The 16,677-nt window shown below is 36.5% G+C and overlaps 1 protein-coding gene across 3 annotated transcripts in view; it reads right to left on the reverse strand.

Annotated features, from left to right (window-relative positions):
• Window positions 1-16,419, reverse strand: part of PDE11A (phosphodiesterase 11A) — a 421,382-nt gene extending 404,963 nt beyond the window's left edge. Inside the window, exons 1-3 of one of the 3 annotated variants that reach the window (XM_047722278.1) lie at window positions 16,286-16,419; window positions 15,751-15,804; window positions 11,121-11,295 (exon numbers count right to left, since the gene is read on the reverse strand). In XM_047722278.1, coding sequence (XP_047578234.1) covers window positions 11,121-11,289 — 169 coding nt within the window. In that variant the 5' untranslated portion in view covers window positions 11,290-11,295; window positions 15,751-15,804; window positions 16,286-16,419. Of the gene's footprint in view, window positions 1-11,120; window positions 11,296-15,750; window positions 15,805-16,285 lie in introns of those variants that run through there. The other 2 variants (XM_047722277.1, XM_047722279.1) reach the window with 2 other exon arrangements.
• Between the last annotated feature and the right edge of the window lie 258 nt (window positions 16,420-16,677).

Here is a 16,677-nt window from a genome sequence, read left to right on the forward strand (position 1 = left end):
ATTCAGTCACCCTATTGTGGGTGCCTTTTAGACCGCTCGGCCATCCTGACGGCTGTGGGTGCCTTTTAAATGGAGCATTTAGTCCATTTATATTTAAAGTAATTACTGATAGGTAATTACTTATGGCCATTTTGTTAACTGTTTTCTGATTGTTTTTGTAAGTCTCTTCTATTCCTTCCTTCTCTTGCTCTCTTCCCTAGTAGTAAGATGGCTTTCTTTAGTGTTACACTCAGATTCCTTTCTCTTTATTATTTTGTATAGCTATTATAGGTTTTTGATTTGTGGTTACCTTTAAATTCATACATAACAACTTATGTGCATAGCGATCTATATAAAGTTAATGGTTCCTTAAGTTTAAACACTCTAAAAGCACTAAATTTTTACTCCCCCCTCCATGTTTTATGTATACAATGTCATATTTTATCTTTTTATTTTGTGTATCCCTTGGCTAGATGTAGATGTAACTGACTTTACTACTTTTGAGTTTTAACCTCCATACCAGACTTAAAAGTGATTTAATAAATCTACTGCATTAACTATAAGGCAAAGGAAACAAAAGCGAAAATGAACTTTTGGGACCACATCAAGATAAAAGCTTCTGCACAGCAAAGGAAACAGCCAACAAAACAAAGAGGCAGCCCACGGAATGGGAGAAGATATTTGCAAATGACACTACAGACAAAGGGCTGATATCCAAGATCTATAAAGAACTCCTCAAACTCGACACACACAAAACAGATAATCATGTCAAAAAATGGGCAGAAGACATGAACAGACACTTGTCCAAAGAAGACATACAAATGGCTAACAGACTCATGAAAAAATGTTCATCATCATTAGCCATCAGGAAGATTCAAATCAAAACCATATTGAGATAACACCTTACACCATTTAGAATGGCCAAAATTAACAAGACAGTAAAGAACAAGTGCTGGGGAGGATGTGGAGAAATGGGAACCCTCTTACACTGTTGGTGGGGATGTAAGTTGGTGCAGCCACTTTGGAAAACAGTATGGAGATTCCTTAAGAAATTAAAAATAGAGCTTCCCTATGACCCTGCAATTGCACTACTGGGTATTTACCCCAAAGATACAGATGTAGTGAAAAGAAGGGCCATCTGTATACCAATGTTCATAGCAGAAATGACCACAGTCACCAAACTGTGGAAAGAACCAAGATGCCCTTCAATGGATGAATGGATAAAGAAGATATGGTCCATAGATACAATGGAGTATTATGCCTCCATCAGAAAGGCAAACACCCAAATTTGTATCAACATGGACGGGACTGGAAGAGATTATGCTGAGTGAAATAAGTCAAGCAGAGAGAGTCAATTATCATATGGTTTCACTTACTTGTGGAGCATAAGGAATAAGATGGAGGACATTGGGAGAAGGAGATGAGAAGTGAGTTGGGGGAAATTGGAGGGGGAGACAAACCATAAGAGACTGTGGACTCTGAGAAACAAACTGAAGGTTTTGGAGGGGAGGGGAGTCGGGTGGTGGGTGAGCCTGGTGGTGGGTATTATGGAGGGCATGTGTTGCATGGAGCACTGGGTGTGGTGCATAAACAATGAATTTTGGAATACTGAAAAAAATAAAATAAAATAAAATAACTATATTTCCTTTTAACTGTGAAATTTTTTCCTTTCATAATTTTCTTACTTTTAGTTATGGCCTTTTCTTTCCAGTTAAAGAATTTCCTTTGATACTTTTTATAAAGCTGGTTTTTGTTTGGGAAATTCTATCTCTCCTTCTGAATGATAACTTTTCTGGGCAGAATATTCTTGGTTGTAGGTTTTTTCCTTTCAGCACATTGAATACATTGAATACACTTCTGGTCTGCAAAATTTCTCCTAAGAAAACAGCTGATAACCTTATGGCATTTCCCATATACATAACTTTTCTTTTTTTCTTCTGCTTTTTAAAAAAATATCTTTATCAGTACTTTTTGCCATTTCAGTTATTATGTGTCTGGGTGTGGACCTCTTTGGGTTCATCTTGTTAGGGTCTTCTGTGCTTCCTGGATCTGAATGTCTGTTTCCTTCCACAGATTGGGGAGGTTTTCAGCTATTATCTCTTCAAATAAGTTTTCTGCCCCCTTTCTCTCTCCTCTTTCTGGAATCCCTACATAGCAAATGTTATGATGCTTGATGATGTCACAGAGATCCCTTTACCTATTCTCATTTTTTGTTTTTCTTTCATCTTTTTGCTGTTCAGCTTCATGGCTTTCCATTATTCTGTCTTCCAGATCACTGTTAGTTCCTCTGCCTCCTCTAATATGCTCTTGATTTCCTCCAGTGTATTTTTTATTTCAATTGTTAAATTCTTCACCTCTGATTGATTCTTTTATATTTTATATCTTTGTTGAAGTTGAGGCTACTAAAGTTAAGTCCCATTTATTTTCAAAGCCAGATGTTGTGGGGATTTGTCTTCCAGTTTGCGTCTCTTGTGCCAGGGTTGCCTGGTATGAATTCTGATCCTCTTGCTTCTCTGTGCTTGTGATATTCCTCCTATTGTGTGATGGGGGTTTGGTTCTCAATCATATTTTCACCCCTTCTTTCACAACCTTTTTGATGTGGCCCTCTTTCTATGATTAGTCATGGGAGGTCTGTTCTGCCAGTCTTCTGTCATTTTCAGAGTTAGTCACATAGTATATTATCTCAGTGTGTCCACATGGATGAGGTGAGCACAGGATCCTCCCATCTTCCTAAGACTTCCTGAGTTTGGCCTTTTAAAATTCCACATATAAATGATATAACACAGTATTTTTTTCTCTAACTTATTTCACTCAGCATAATGCCTTCAAGGTTCATCCAAGTTTTGCAAATGGCTGGATTTCCTTCTTTCTCATTGCTGAATATTCCTTTTTATATATTTATCACATCTTTCTCCATTCATCTATTGACAAACACTTGGCTTGTTTCCATAGCTTGGCTATTAAAAATAATGTGGCAGTGAACTTGGGATGCATATATCTCTCCCAGATTCTATTTTCATTTCCTTTGAATACATACCCAGAGATTACATTACTGGATCATATGATAGTTATTTTTAATTTTTAATGAATCTCCACACTGTTTTCCATAGTGGCTGCCCCAATTTACATTTCTACCACCAGTTCACAAGTGTTTCCTTTTCTCCACATCTTTGCCAACACTTGTTATTTCTTGTCTTTCTGATGAAAACAATTCTAACAGGCATGAGGTGATATCTCACTGTGGTTTTGATTTGCGTTTCTCTGACAATTAGTGATGCTGAACACCTCTTCATGTACCTGTGGTCGAATTATATGTTCTCTTTGGGAAAATATTCAGTTCCATTGCTGACTTTTTAATTGGTTCATTTTTTCTCTATTGTGTTGTATCCATTCTTTATATATTTTGAACATCAACCCTTTATCAAAAACATAATTCACAAATATTTTCTCCCATTCTATAGGCTGCTTTCTCATTTGTTGACTATTTATTTTGTTGTGCAGTAGCTTTTTAGTTTGATGTAGTCCCACTTAATGACTGTTCTTGTTGCTTGTGCTTTTGGTGTCAATATCCAGAAGATTATTACAAAGAGTAATGTCAAGGAGCTTTTTCCTTATGTTTTCTTCTAGAAGCTTCACAGTTTCAAGGCTTATATTTAATATACTTAAGTCTCTAATCCATTTCAAGTTAATTTTTATGAGTGGTGTAATATAGGGATTCAATTAGATTCTGCTACTTATTATGTAACCAGTAGAAAAAATAGTAATATTATATCCCCAAATCAGTACCAATAGTATTTAAACAATCTTAGAGAAGTTTTATTACTAATTCTTAAATAATGTTAAAGACAAGTCTTCTATCCAGCTTTTAATCTTTGATAACAATCTACAATAAAGGATATATTTGTAATCCGTTTTTTAAAAAAGACTTTATTTATTTGAGAGAGAAAGTGATCACAAGCAGGGGGGAAGAGGTAGAAGGAGAAGCAGACACTCCACTGAGCAGGGAGTCTGATGTGGGACTCCATCACAGGACTCTTGGATCATGACCTGAGCTGAAGGCAGATGCTTAACTGACTGAGCCACCCAGGTGCCCTGTAATCAGTTTGTTGTTGTTGTTGTTTTTAAGATTTTATTTATTTATTTGACAGAGAGATAAAGATCACAAGTAGGCAGAGAGGCAGGCAGAGAGAGAGGGGGAAGCAGGCTCCCCGGTGAGCAGAGAGCCCGATGCAGGGCTCGATCCCAGGACCCTGAGATCATGACCTAAGTCGAAGGCAGAGGCTTAACCCATTGAGCCACCCAGGCTCAGTAATCAGTTTTAATATTATTTCTAGTCAATGCTAACAACCAATAAAACTCTCAAAATACTGGGATTTAGAGAAATAAATATTACCTTATAACCAGTCTATAATCAACAAAAGTTGACTCCTCTTGTAATTTGATAACAAAATAATAAAATAACACTATAGAAAAATATTACTTTAAAAACTAAAGAACCATACAAACTGAAATAATAAATCCAAGTTTCAGACTGATTTATTCAATATTCTGTCAACTAGAAATCTTATTGCAATAAATGCAAGTGAAATCTGACCCTAACTGTCTGAATTTGAACAGACTCCATAGTCCCCACAATTCTGTCCTCACTTTAGACACCAGCTACAAGTCTGGGGTCCCAGGCCATCCCAAATTCTAACCAACTGGTTATAAATTTGAAGGTTCCCTGGACCCCCTGGTTGATAATTTGCTAGAAAAATACAGAACTAAGAAAAACACTATACTTAGTTACACTTTTAATATAAAGGATACAATTTAGGACAGGGAGGTAAAGAGATCCATATGATGAAGTCTGGGAAAGTCCCAAACACAGACCTTCTGAGTCCTGTCCCTAGGGAATCCAGACTCATCACTCTTCTAGTCATTGATGTGCTCACAAACCAGGAAGCTCAAACAGAGCTTCCAGTTAAAGTGTCCAGAGTTTTTATTTGGGTTTCCTTACATAAGATGCCTATTGAATCATTAGCCATGTGATAAACTGAATCCCCAGCTCCTATTCCCTAACCCTGGAGGTTGGACTGATAACTCAACTAGCCCAAATCTCCAAGTCTCTAATCACACAGTTGGTCTTTCAAGCTTGGCCACTCCCATCCTTAAACTATCTAGGAGTTTACCATAAGTCATCTCATTAGCATAAACTCAGGTTGTGGTCCAAGGGCCCAAACTTAAATAAAAGAGACACTCCTATCACTTGGGAAATTCTAAGGTTTTAGAGATTCCCTTCTAGGAACCTAGGACAAAGACCAGACAAATTCTTTATTATAGAATACCTATTAACCACATTTTAAAAACAGATTTTATTTATTTATTTGACAGAGAGAGAGATCACAAAAAGGCAGAGAGGCAGGCAGAGAGGAAGAAGCATGCTCCCTGCTGAGCAGAGAGCCCTATGCGGGGCTCAATCCCAGGACCTCGAGATCATGACCTGAACCGAAGGCAGAGACTTAATCCACTGAGCTACCCAGGCACCCCTATTAATCACATTTTTGCACATACTAAACACAATGATATTGTGTTAATAATAATTACATTGATATTTAAAGATTCTGAAGCACCCTTGACCAAAGATTAAGTTTTATTCTATTTTATCTTAAGTATTTTACCAATTATCTATGTATTTTACATGTATATAAGGTCCTTTATTATGGATGTTCCCTGAATAAGGATACATTGTAGTCTTAACCTCCAGTACCTTAGAATGTGGCTTTATTTAGAAATAGGATCATTGCAGATGTGATTAGTTAAGTTGAAATGAGGTCATACTGTAGTAGGATGGGCTCCCAATCTAATATGATTGGTATCTTTATAAGACAGCCATGTGAAGACAGAGACACACATGATCATGAAAGGACAGAAAATGGAGTTATGTAGCTGAAGGCCCAAAACACCAAGATGACTGGCAAACTACCAGAAACTAGTTAGAAACAAGGAAGGATTGCCCTACAGGTTTCAGAGAGAGCATGGTCCTGCCAACACCTTGATTTTGCACTTCTAGCCTCTAGAACTGTGAAACCATAAATTTCTGTTATTTTAAGCCACTTGATTTATAATATTTTGTTACAGGAGCCCTAAGAAATTAATATAGTCCTCAAATTCTTACCATATATTCCCCCCCTCCACTCCATCCTTGTTTGCTTTGAAACCCAAGAAAAGTCTAGGGACCAACAACTTCCCCAGCTCTCCATCCTAATAAACTGTATTGCTCTCAACATTTCAGAAAGATGAAAAGCATTTTCTTTTCACATAAAAAGCTGTGAAAATCCTACATGTGCTAATTTTGTTTTAACTAAACCATTTGATTATAAGCAGGTCCCTTTCCCCAATATTCTAGATAACAAAAATTTCACTATACCTCACCTATCTGTAGAACAGGACCTGACAATTAGCTTTTTCAACTATAATATAAATGCCTGGCATTAAGTGTTTTTTTTTGTTTGTTTGTTTTTTTGTTTGCCAAGGCATCTACTTCAAACACACCCAGTCTGAATAAACACACTTCCAGTTACATGAGTAGATAGAGCCAAGTTTCCCCACCATGAACTTCCCCCGCTCTTTTTTAAAGGCGGCTCTGGTAGACTAAGATAACTACATTTGAGGACTGTTTGTTTTTCCCTTCCCATGCTTCAATTCCCACTCTTATGTTTTAAATTCACCATTAAAGAATGTACCTGTGAAACCCTACCTTTTACTCCAATAAAAGCAAAACACCAGGCCTCCTCACTAGCTCCCTCTCACTCTCTCTCTCTTTTCCTTTCAACCTCACTATGTGGTCCCAGGCATGTCATGTAACCTCCAAGACTTGTGAGTAATAAATTTTTCTTTTCAAAGTTCCCTGATGGTTGGTAGTAGGGTGTGTCTTTCAATCATAATGAGAACCACAAGGTCTGGTCCAGCCACAACATTGACTTTGGTTGGGGAAGTATCTGTAGGGGTTTACTATAAGTAATATAGGCCCAGGTGAGTGTCCCCAGGCATTTCTAGTCAATAATGTCACTATAGATAGACTGAGACAAACCCAAAACACCATCTTGCTAGAAATATTAATACAGGTTAAATAAGTAAAATCCCTCCTTTGACAAAATACAAGCTATTACATTTGTATCAAAATAATAATAATAATAATAATAATGCACAAAATGTCAACTCCCTTCATTAAACCTTTCTCCTCCAATATAGTCCACAAAGCTCAATTAAATAAACACTACACAGCACTATAAAACCCATTAAGAAATTTTTTTTAAAGATTTTATTTATTTATTTGACAGAGAGATCACAAGTAGGCAGAGGCAGGCAGAGAGAGAGGGGAAGCAGGCTCCATGCCAAGCAGAGAGCCCGAAGTGGGGCTCGATCCCAGGACCCTGAGATCATGACCTCAGCTGAAGGCAGAGGCTTAACCCTCTGAGCCACCCAGGCGCCCCCCATTAAGAAATTTTAAAATACCAAATTCAAATCAGTTATGAGGAGAACTTACAGCAGCAATAATCTACATTTTAAACTTCTCCAAACACCAACACCAGACAAAGACACCATAAGAAACTACAAACCAATATCTCTTATCACTATAAATGCAAAATTCCTCAACAAAATACTAGCAAACTAAATCCAATTCACATTAAAGAATTACATACTATGACCAAATGGGATCTATCCTAGGAATGCAAGGATGGTTCAACATAAGAAAAAAAATCAACACAACACATTAATAGAGCAAAAGGAAAAAGAATACATGATTATTTCAAAAGATGCAGGAAAAAATTTGACAAATTCCAACACCCTTTCATGATATAAACACTCAATAAACTAAGAATAAAAGATAAGTTGCTTAACAAGAAAACAGGGATTTTTGGAAACCCCCAGCTAATACCATACCCAAGGTGAAAAGCTGAAAACTTTCTCCTAAGATCAGGAGCAAGACAGAGAGGCTCATTTTCACCAGTTCTACTCAGAATTCCACTAGAAGTCTTAGCCAGAGCAATTAGGAAAATCAAAAGTAATAAAAGCCATCCAAACTGGAAAGAAAGATGTAAACTACCTCTATCACAGATGATATGATTCTACATATAGAAAATCCTGAAGGATCCACAAAAAATCTATCATAACTAATAAATTAATTCAGCAAAGCTTCAGGGAATAAGATCAACAAAGAAAAATCTGTTGTGTACTATATATAAGCAATGAACAATTTAAAAAAGAAATTAAGAAAACAGTTCTATTTATAATAGAAATTTAAAAGAATAAATACTTAGGCAAAATTTAACCAAGGAAGTAAAAGACTTGTACATTGAAAATTATAAAACATTTCTGAAAGAAATGAAAGGATACTTAAATAAATGGACAAGCATCCCATGTTCATAGATTGGAACATTAATGTTACTAAAATGGCAATACTCCTTAAAAAATCCACAGATACAATGCAATCTCTATCAAAATTCCAAAGGCTCTTTTGCAGAAATGGGAAAGGTTATCCTCGAATTCATAGAATTGCAAAGGGGCCTGAATAGCCAAAACAATACTGAAAAAGAAAAACATAGCTGGAGGGCTCATACTTTCTAATTTTAAAACTTACCACAAAACTACAGTAATAAAACTGTGGTGTTGTTATAAGGATAGATATATAGACAAATAGAATAGAATTGAATGTCCAGAAGCAAACCCTAACATATATGGCCAATTGAATTTCAACAAGGGTATCAAGACCATTCAACTAGGAAAGAATGTCTTTTCAAGAAATCAGGCGGGGTAACTGGATAACCACATGCACTTGATCTTAACCAAAGTCTGAGAAGTGATGGATAACCACATGCAAAAGAATGAAGTAGGTCTATTCTCTTACTCTCTATAGAAAATTAAGTACAATGCGTCAAAAACCTAAATCTAAGGACCAAAACTATAAAACTATTTGAAGAAAAGGGCAAATCTTTATGACCTCAGATTTGGTGATGGATTCTTAGATTTGATGCCTCTCCTCAAAAATCAATAAAAATACAGATAAATTGACTTTATACAAATTAAAAACTTCTGTGAATCAAAGGACATTATCAAACAAATGAAGACAAACTACTAAAGAAGAGAAAATATTTGAAAATCACATATTTGATGAGAGATTAACGTCCAGAATACATAAAGAACTCTTAAACTCAACAATAAAAAAGACAAACAAGTCAAATAAAAAAATAAGCAGAGGATACAAATAGACATTTTTCCAAATCTACAAATGGCCAACGAGGTGTTGAACAAACAAATTTCAACTGAGTGAATTTAAGGACCAAATTGACTTTATTCAATGTTTCATGAATCAGGAAGCATATAGAAAGGAATTCCAACAGGCTACAGAAAGAGAAAGGTTTTTAAAGATAGAACAAGGAAGTCATAAACAACAAGAAAGACTTATTTCAGACAAATTCACCTCCTTTTGGAGGACAAAAAGATCCTACTAGGTGGATTCCAGCACCGACCAGGAAATTCCAGACTAACCAGTTAAGATTACATTCCTGGGAAGAACTGAAACTACAATTAAGTTAGGTATTAAGCCCTGGTTTAATGTTGTGGGCCTAGTACAGGTGACTCTATTTTGGCCCTGTGGTTTTCTTTTTAACAAAGCATACTAAAACATGTTCAACAGCATCGTTCATTAATGAAAGGCAAAAAAAATCATGAGATGCCACTTCACACTTACTAAGATGGCAATTTTAAAAAGAAAAAGAAAATAACAAAGCATGGGAGAGGATGCAGAGAAATAGGAATCTTGCATCACTGATGATAATGTAAAATGGTAGCTACTGTGGAAAACAACTGGCTTTCCTCAAGAAGTTAAACATAGATTTAACAAATGACTCCCAACATATATATAGATATACATATCTATACATATTGAAGAGAACTGAAAACAAGGACTCAAACAAATGCTTATTCACAAATATTCATAGCAGCATTATTCACAATAGGTGAAAGGTGGAAATAATCCAAATGTTCACCAACCGATAAATGTGTAAACAAATTGTGATATATACATTCAATTGAACATGATTAGCCATAAAAAGGAATGAAGTACTTCAACTTCAATGAACCGTGAAAACATGCTAAGTGAAAGAAGCGAAACACAAAAGGTCATATTTTATGATTCCTTTTTATGAAATATGCAGAATAGGCGAATCCATAAAGAAAAGAAGCCGATCAGAGTTTGCAAGAGGTTAAGGGTAGGAGGAAATGGGGAGTGTTTATTAGATATGCACAAGGGTTCTTTTCAAGCAACGAAAAAAATTTTAAACTACAGACAGGTGTTAATTATACAATACTGTAACTACACAAAATGTACTGCTTTGTACACTTCAAAATGGCTAATGTGTGAATTTCACTTCAATAAAAAGAACAAAAAGGAACAAAAATAAAATAAAATAAAAACCTTTCCAAATAGTAGGATTGTAATGATCTGAAATTTGGGCCAGTTAGAAATGCTAGGCCTCCAAGAACAGTCCAAAATAGAGTTGCAATCTATTTGGAGTTGCACCCTATTTTTTGAAGTAAATGCTATGCATGTACGGATGGATGGATGGATGGATGGATGGATGTGTATATCCAGGAATAATAAAATTCTCTGCAAAGATATTATAGTTTTTCCCAGCCATTTTCAATTTCACACCTAAAATGCCTTCTCATTTTAACTATCATCTACCTACTTTCCTCCAACAAAAAAGTCATGGAATACAGTTTTTCAAACTATACAATATCCCTCCACTCTGCTAAGAATCACTAATACAAGTAGAAAACTACCATTATGCCATTAAAATATGATTTGATCTTTTTAATTTAGCTCATGCTTTTTCTACATAAATGTGCTGCATAAAATAGAAATTCCTCATACAAATAAAAACCTATGCCACAGAGAATTGCTAATTCCTCTGATCAAAAAAAGACTAGTTATCTAAATATAGATCTTATAATATAAATCAATATTTCAGTAATATAAACATAAGGATTTCACTTTTTATGCTATAAACTAGGAAATTACTATAATATCAAATCAGGTGCTTTTCTTTCTTTGCTACAAAGTTTCCGGTTCTCTCCCACAACTGCCCAGGTTTTACCTTTGTTTTTGTTAGCATCTGAATAAGAAAATCCTGGTGCTTGTCCTGTTTTTCGTCCAAAAAGACCCCAGAGATTTGGACCAATCTTGTGTTTTCCACCTTTTTCCACTGTGTGGCACTGAGCACATTTTTGAATAAAGATCTTCTTGCCTGCTTCAACATCTCCCATTTTGTTCTGCAACAAAACATTAAACCACAGTCCAAAAAAAATCTCAGATTTGCAAAGCTGGAAAAAAAAAAAAATGCCAACACTTTGAAATGAATACTAATGATATTAAACAAAAACGTATTTAAAGTATGCATCCTTTTAAAGCCTGAGTGCTCAAAACCACAAGCAGATTATAGCATTCAATTTTATAAAGACTTAATCATCTCATTTATCAGATTTATTTTAAAATTTTGATTTATAGATACTTCAGAAACTTATGGTATAAGCCTGGCTTTACTCCAGCCTTCAAACAACTATACTAATTCATCTAGGTCAATTATTTTCCACTTTTTTCTTTCCACTTACAGAAAGCACATGTGCAAAAAACAATGCAAGGTTTCTAAGTCTAATTTGGCATCCCCTTGTTTAATAATAAGAATAGAGCAAAATGCAAAAGGCACTTAAATTTGATGTTTTTGTAAGTACTCATATGCCTGCAATAATAGCCTGTAAAATTAAACATCAAACAAAAGAATGAGGCCACAGCAGGTTATACGTAACACGTAATTTCTCATTTACTTTATACTCTCAGCTATAAACACATCTAGCAGTTAGATTAAGCAGTATCTCAAAGCAATTGAATACCATTATTGAGTTCAGTCAGCAGTAGTATGTGTTTAACACTAATGTAGTGGAAAATACAGTTCTAAGCAGGGAAGATTTTATGGTACAGTGATATAAAAAATAAAATTTGTACAAAGATATTTTAGTTAATACTACCAAAAATTTTTTGCATAACTGTCTCCTTCATCTAAAATTATGTAAAAACTAAAATAATTTCAACATTTTTAAAAAATGTAGTTTGAAATGCCAACAAATATAGTACCTAAGTTTTGTTTACCTGCTCTTTTTGTTTTTTTTTCTTTAAGATTTTATTTATTTATTTGTAAGAGAGAGAGAGACAGAGAGAGCGTGTGCAAGAGCAGGGGGAGTGACAGGCAGAGGCAGAAGGAAAAGCAAGCTCCCTACCAAGCAAGGAGTGCAATGCAGGACTCAATCCCACCACCTTTGGATCATGACCTGAGCCGAAAGAAGGCAGAGACTTAACTGACTGAGCCGCCCAGGCGTCCCCTGCTTCCCCCCCAACCTGCTCTTTTTATTTGAAAAATTAGATCATGGGCAGTAGGTGTTGGGATGGATTTCAATATGAGATTGTATTACTATTAGAGAAATCATGAAAATAACCTAATTCCCTGACAGTACAGTTTGAAGCACATTTTTGCCTTTATAACTCTACTGAGAAATAAAAAATGTTCGGTTTATTCTGGTAATAATATTGAAAAATACAATGTGTCTTAACTGAAGTTAGCTATTACTCAGAGAGGTCAGTACTTCCTATACAGTAACCTGCAAAATTAGTATCTCTCTAATTTCTTCTCTTTTTTAAAAGATTTTATTTATTTTTTTAATTGAGAGAGTGAGCACACAAGCATGAGCCACGGGAAAAGGGATAGAGAAAGGGAGAAGCAGGCTCCCCACTGAGCAGGGAGCCCAAAGTGGGGCTCAATCCCAGGCCCATGGGATCATGACCTGAGCTGAAGGCAGACACACCTAACTGACTGAACTACTGAGGGGCTCTGGTATCTCCCTAATTTCTTTAAATTTATGTGGAAACCCAAAATAGTCAATAATCCACTTAAAGGGAAGACAGAAATTTTCTGTGGGCAGACTAACAACTAAGCTATGAATCAATGTTTTAGGTCTGATAAAAAGCAGAGTAAAAAAACTCATTTATCCAGAAGAAGCTTACTTTTAAATTCCAAACTTCACTCAAAACACAGCATTCAATTTCTACTTAAATGAATTCTATCAGTTCACGTATAGATACAGAATTCACTGAACCTTTGAACAGGGACCATTAAGAAACTTTAGTCACAAATACAAATTTTTGGACTTTAGCAAAATGCATTCACAATAATCATAAAGTCCATACCATACAAATAGAAAATGTCATCTAAGTACTGCTAAAGAATCATTTCCAATTTTTATATAAAGCAAAAAAATCAGATTGATTCTTATACCTATTAAATGTTATGGATAATTCAAGAAACCAGACATTTGTTTAAAAGAAAAAAATCCTCTTTCCTCAAATAGATTTCACATACAATTCTCTTATTAGAAAATGTCCATTGTCATTGTTCAAACTACCAATATTTACCATGTGAAGACACTGACCGCTGCCATCTTTAATCACAGTTATGTAAGTACATATGACCATCTGCAAAGTGCACTAAAACCAGTAAATTCAGCAGTGATAGCAAGGGAGGGGGGCAGGAAGACTAGGAAGGATAGCAAGCAAGTCAATTTTATCCTATAATCATCTGGCACTCTAATAATATTTCATTATTAAGAAGAAATATAAACCTCTTCAACCTTAGCCACAACAACTTCTAGCTAGACATGTCTCCAAAGGGAAGTGAAACAAAGGCAAAAGGAACTATTGGGACTTCAACAGATAAAAAGCTTTTGCACAGCAAAGGAAACAGTCAACAAAACCAAAAGACAAGCTACAGAATGGGAGAAGATATTTGAAAATAACATATCAGATAAAGGGCTAGTATCCAAAATCCATAGAGAATTTATCAAACTCAACACCCAAAAAACAAATAATCCAATCAAGAAATGGTCAGAAGACATGAACAGACCTTTCTCCAAAGAAGACATATGAACAGACATATGGAAAAATGTTCAACATCACTTGGCATCAGGGAAATATAAATCAAAACCACAATGAGACACCACCTCACGCCAATCAGAATGGGTAAAATTAATAAGTCAGGAAGCAACAAATGTTGGTGAGGTTACAGACAAAGGGGAACCCTCTTACACTGCTGGTGGGAATGCAAGTTGGTGCAGCCACTCTGGAAAACAGTATGGAGATTCCTCATAAAGTTAAAAATAGAGCTACCCTACAACCCAAAAAGTACACTACAGAGTATTACCCCAAAGATACAAATGATCTGAAGGGGCACACACACCCAAATGTTTATAGCAGCAATGTCCACAATAGCCAAACTATGGGAAAAGTCCAGATGTCCATCGATAGATGAATGGATAAAGAAAATGTGAGATAGATATAGATATAGATATAGATAGATATATAGAGGTATATAATGGAATACTACTCAGCCATCAAAAAATAAATGTTGCCATTTTTAATGACATGGATGGAACCAGAGGCTATTATGCTGAGCGAAATAAGTCAGAGGAAGACAATTATCATATGATCTCATTGATACTGGAATTTAAGAAACAAAACAGAAGCTCATAGGGGAAGAGAGGGAAAAAATAAGATGAAGCCAGAGAAGGTAACAAACCATAAGGGACTCTTTTTTTTTTTTTAAGACTTTATTTATTTATTTGACAGATAGAGATCACAAGTAGGCAGAGAGGCAGGCAGAGAGAGAAAGAGAGAGAGGAGGAAGCAGGTTCCCCGCTGAGCAGAGAGCCCGATGTAGATCGATCCCAGGACCCTGGGATCATGACCTGAGCCGAAGGTAGAGGCTTTAACCCACTGAGCCACCCAGGTGCCCCGCCATAGGGGACTCTTAATCATAGGAAACAAATGAGGGTTGCTGGAGGAGGGTGGTGGAGGGATGGGGTAACTGGGTGATAGGCATTAAGGAGGGCATATGATGCAATGAGCACTGGGTAGTATGTAAGACTGATGAATCACAGGCCTGTACCTCTGGGAAAAAAAAATTAATGGAAGAAAAAAAGATGAGAATAGTACATAATAAAGATATTATTTCATGAAAAATAGAAATATAATGTTGTATACCTAAAATTTGTATAATGTTACATGCTAATTTTATTTCAATAAATAAAAATTTTCTTAAAAAAGATTTTTGCCTATTTCTCACTGAAATAGGCAAAGATATGACACCTGGTATGAGAATGATCACTCTTCCAAGAATGAAGTAATTCTAATGATAAATAGGAGAAGAGTAGGGAACACTTACGCATGCTTCTGTGGGCCAGACATAGCTAAGCGCTTTATATATTATTAATGCATTTATTCCTCCGACCAGCCATGTGAGATAGATACCGTTAATATCTCTGTTTTTACAGCTGAGGAAAATGAGGCACACAAGTTAAGCGGCTTAAAGTCACAAGCTGGTGAGAAATGGAGAGAGATGGTGAAAAGTAAGAGGAAGAACAATTTTCAATCTCTTTTAATTTTAACAATTCCCTTTTATGAACAAACTAAGTAACTTGGGTTGAACAGAATGTTTGACACACTGCAGATGCTTAAAGAGAAGTAAATAAAATGCTCTTCAGTGTTGGTATGTACCACTGCCAGCTCCAATTTTGCCCGTAAAAAAGAGGGATGTGGTAAGAACAATCAAGGCACCAATAAAGCTTTCAAGATTTACAAAACTCACATAACTGGAAGCAATAAAAGTGGGAGGAAGAACTCACTGGAATAACTGGAGGATGAATACTACACAGACTAAAAGATAAAGTGGGATTCTGCTGTTGCAGCGGAAGAAGTACGGAAGTGGAATGCATCAGAACGATGTGACCGTGGGTAAACTTCTATGAAACCCCTCCAACGCCCCTCCCCCGCCAAGCACAGATGTCCACGGCCTTTCCCTCTTCGAATCTGCTGTGCCTGAATCTCTAAACTGGAGTAAGAATCCAGCTTTCCAAACTGCCAGTCTCACAGTCCTTCATGCCACCACTCCCACTTGGCTGATTTCTGCCAACCGTGGGCGGAAGGCTCTGCCCAGAATCAGTTCCACACAGAAATCATAAAAGCTGCAGGCAGACCCCTCACCAGAAATAGTTTTATGCCGCACTTAGGGACACGTAGACCCCAGCAGGCTAGGGCTAAAAGGAGCCTATTAGATACTCCTTTCTGAGTAAAGCCCAGCCCAAATTGCTCTGGCCCATAATCAGTGCTTAGCTCACATGGTTGCCAGGCCCACTACTTCCCAGCCAATCCCATACCTACCAGAGGGTCAGCGGCTCCGCCCACCACCTCCCCAGAGAACCCTTAAGAAGTCACCCGGGACTCTGCTGGGCCAGGGACTGAGCTGCAAATTTGGTGTTGGCGATCCCAGAGCAATGCCTCAAACACCTGCACTGGAAGCCAAGCCCAGCATGTGCTTCCGGTGGACGCCAGCCAATAGCAGGCCAGGCTCCATCCGCACTGCTGATTGGCTCCCAGATCCCACAAGTTGGCAATTCTCGCAGGAGCTTGAAGACGGACTTGCTGGGCAGTTGCAGGCTGAATGGAAATGTGACTAAGTGAACGTCCTTTGAACACAGCAGCCCCAGGAGCATCTTTTATTTGTTTAGCTTTTGCCTAACCAAAGAGCTAAATTATCTATGCATATTGACTGT

The sequence above is a fragment of the Lutra lutra genome, chromosome 3 (genome assembly GCF_902655055.1).
Source record: "Lutra lutra chromosome 3, mLutLut1.2, whole genome shotgun sequence".
Lineage (NCBI taxonomy): Eukaryota > Metazoa > Chordata > Mammalia > Carnivora > Mustelidae > Lutra > Lutra lutra.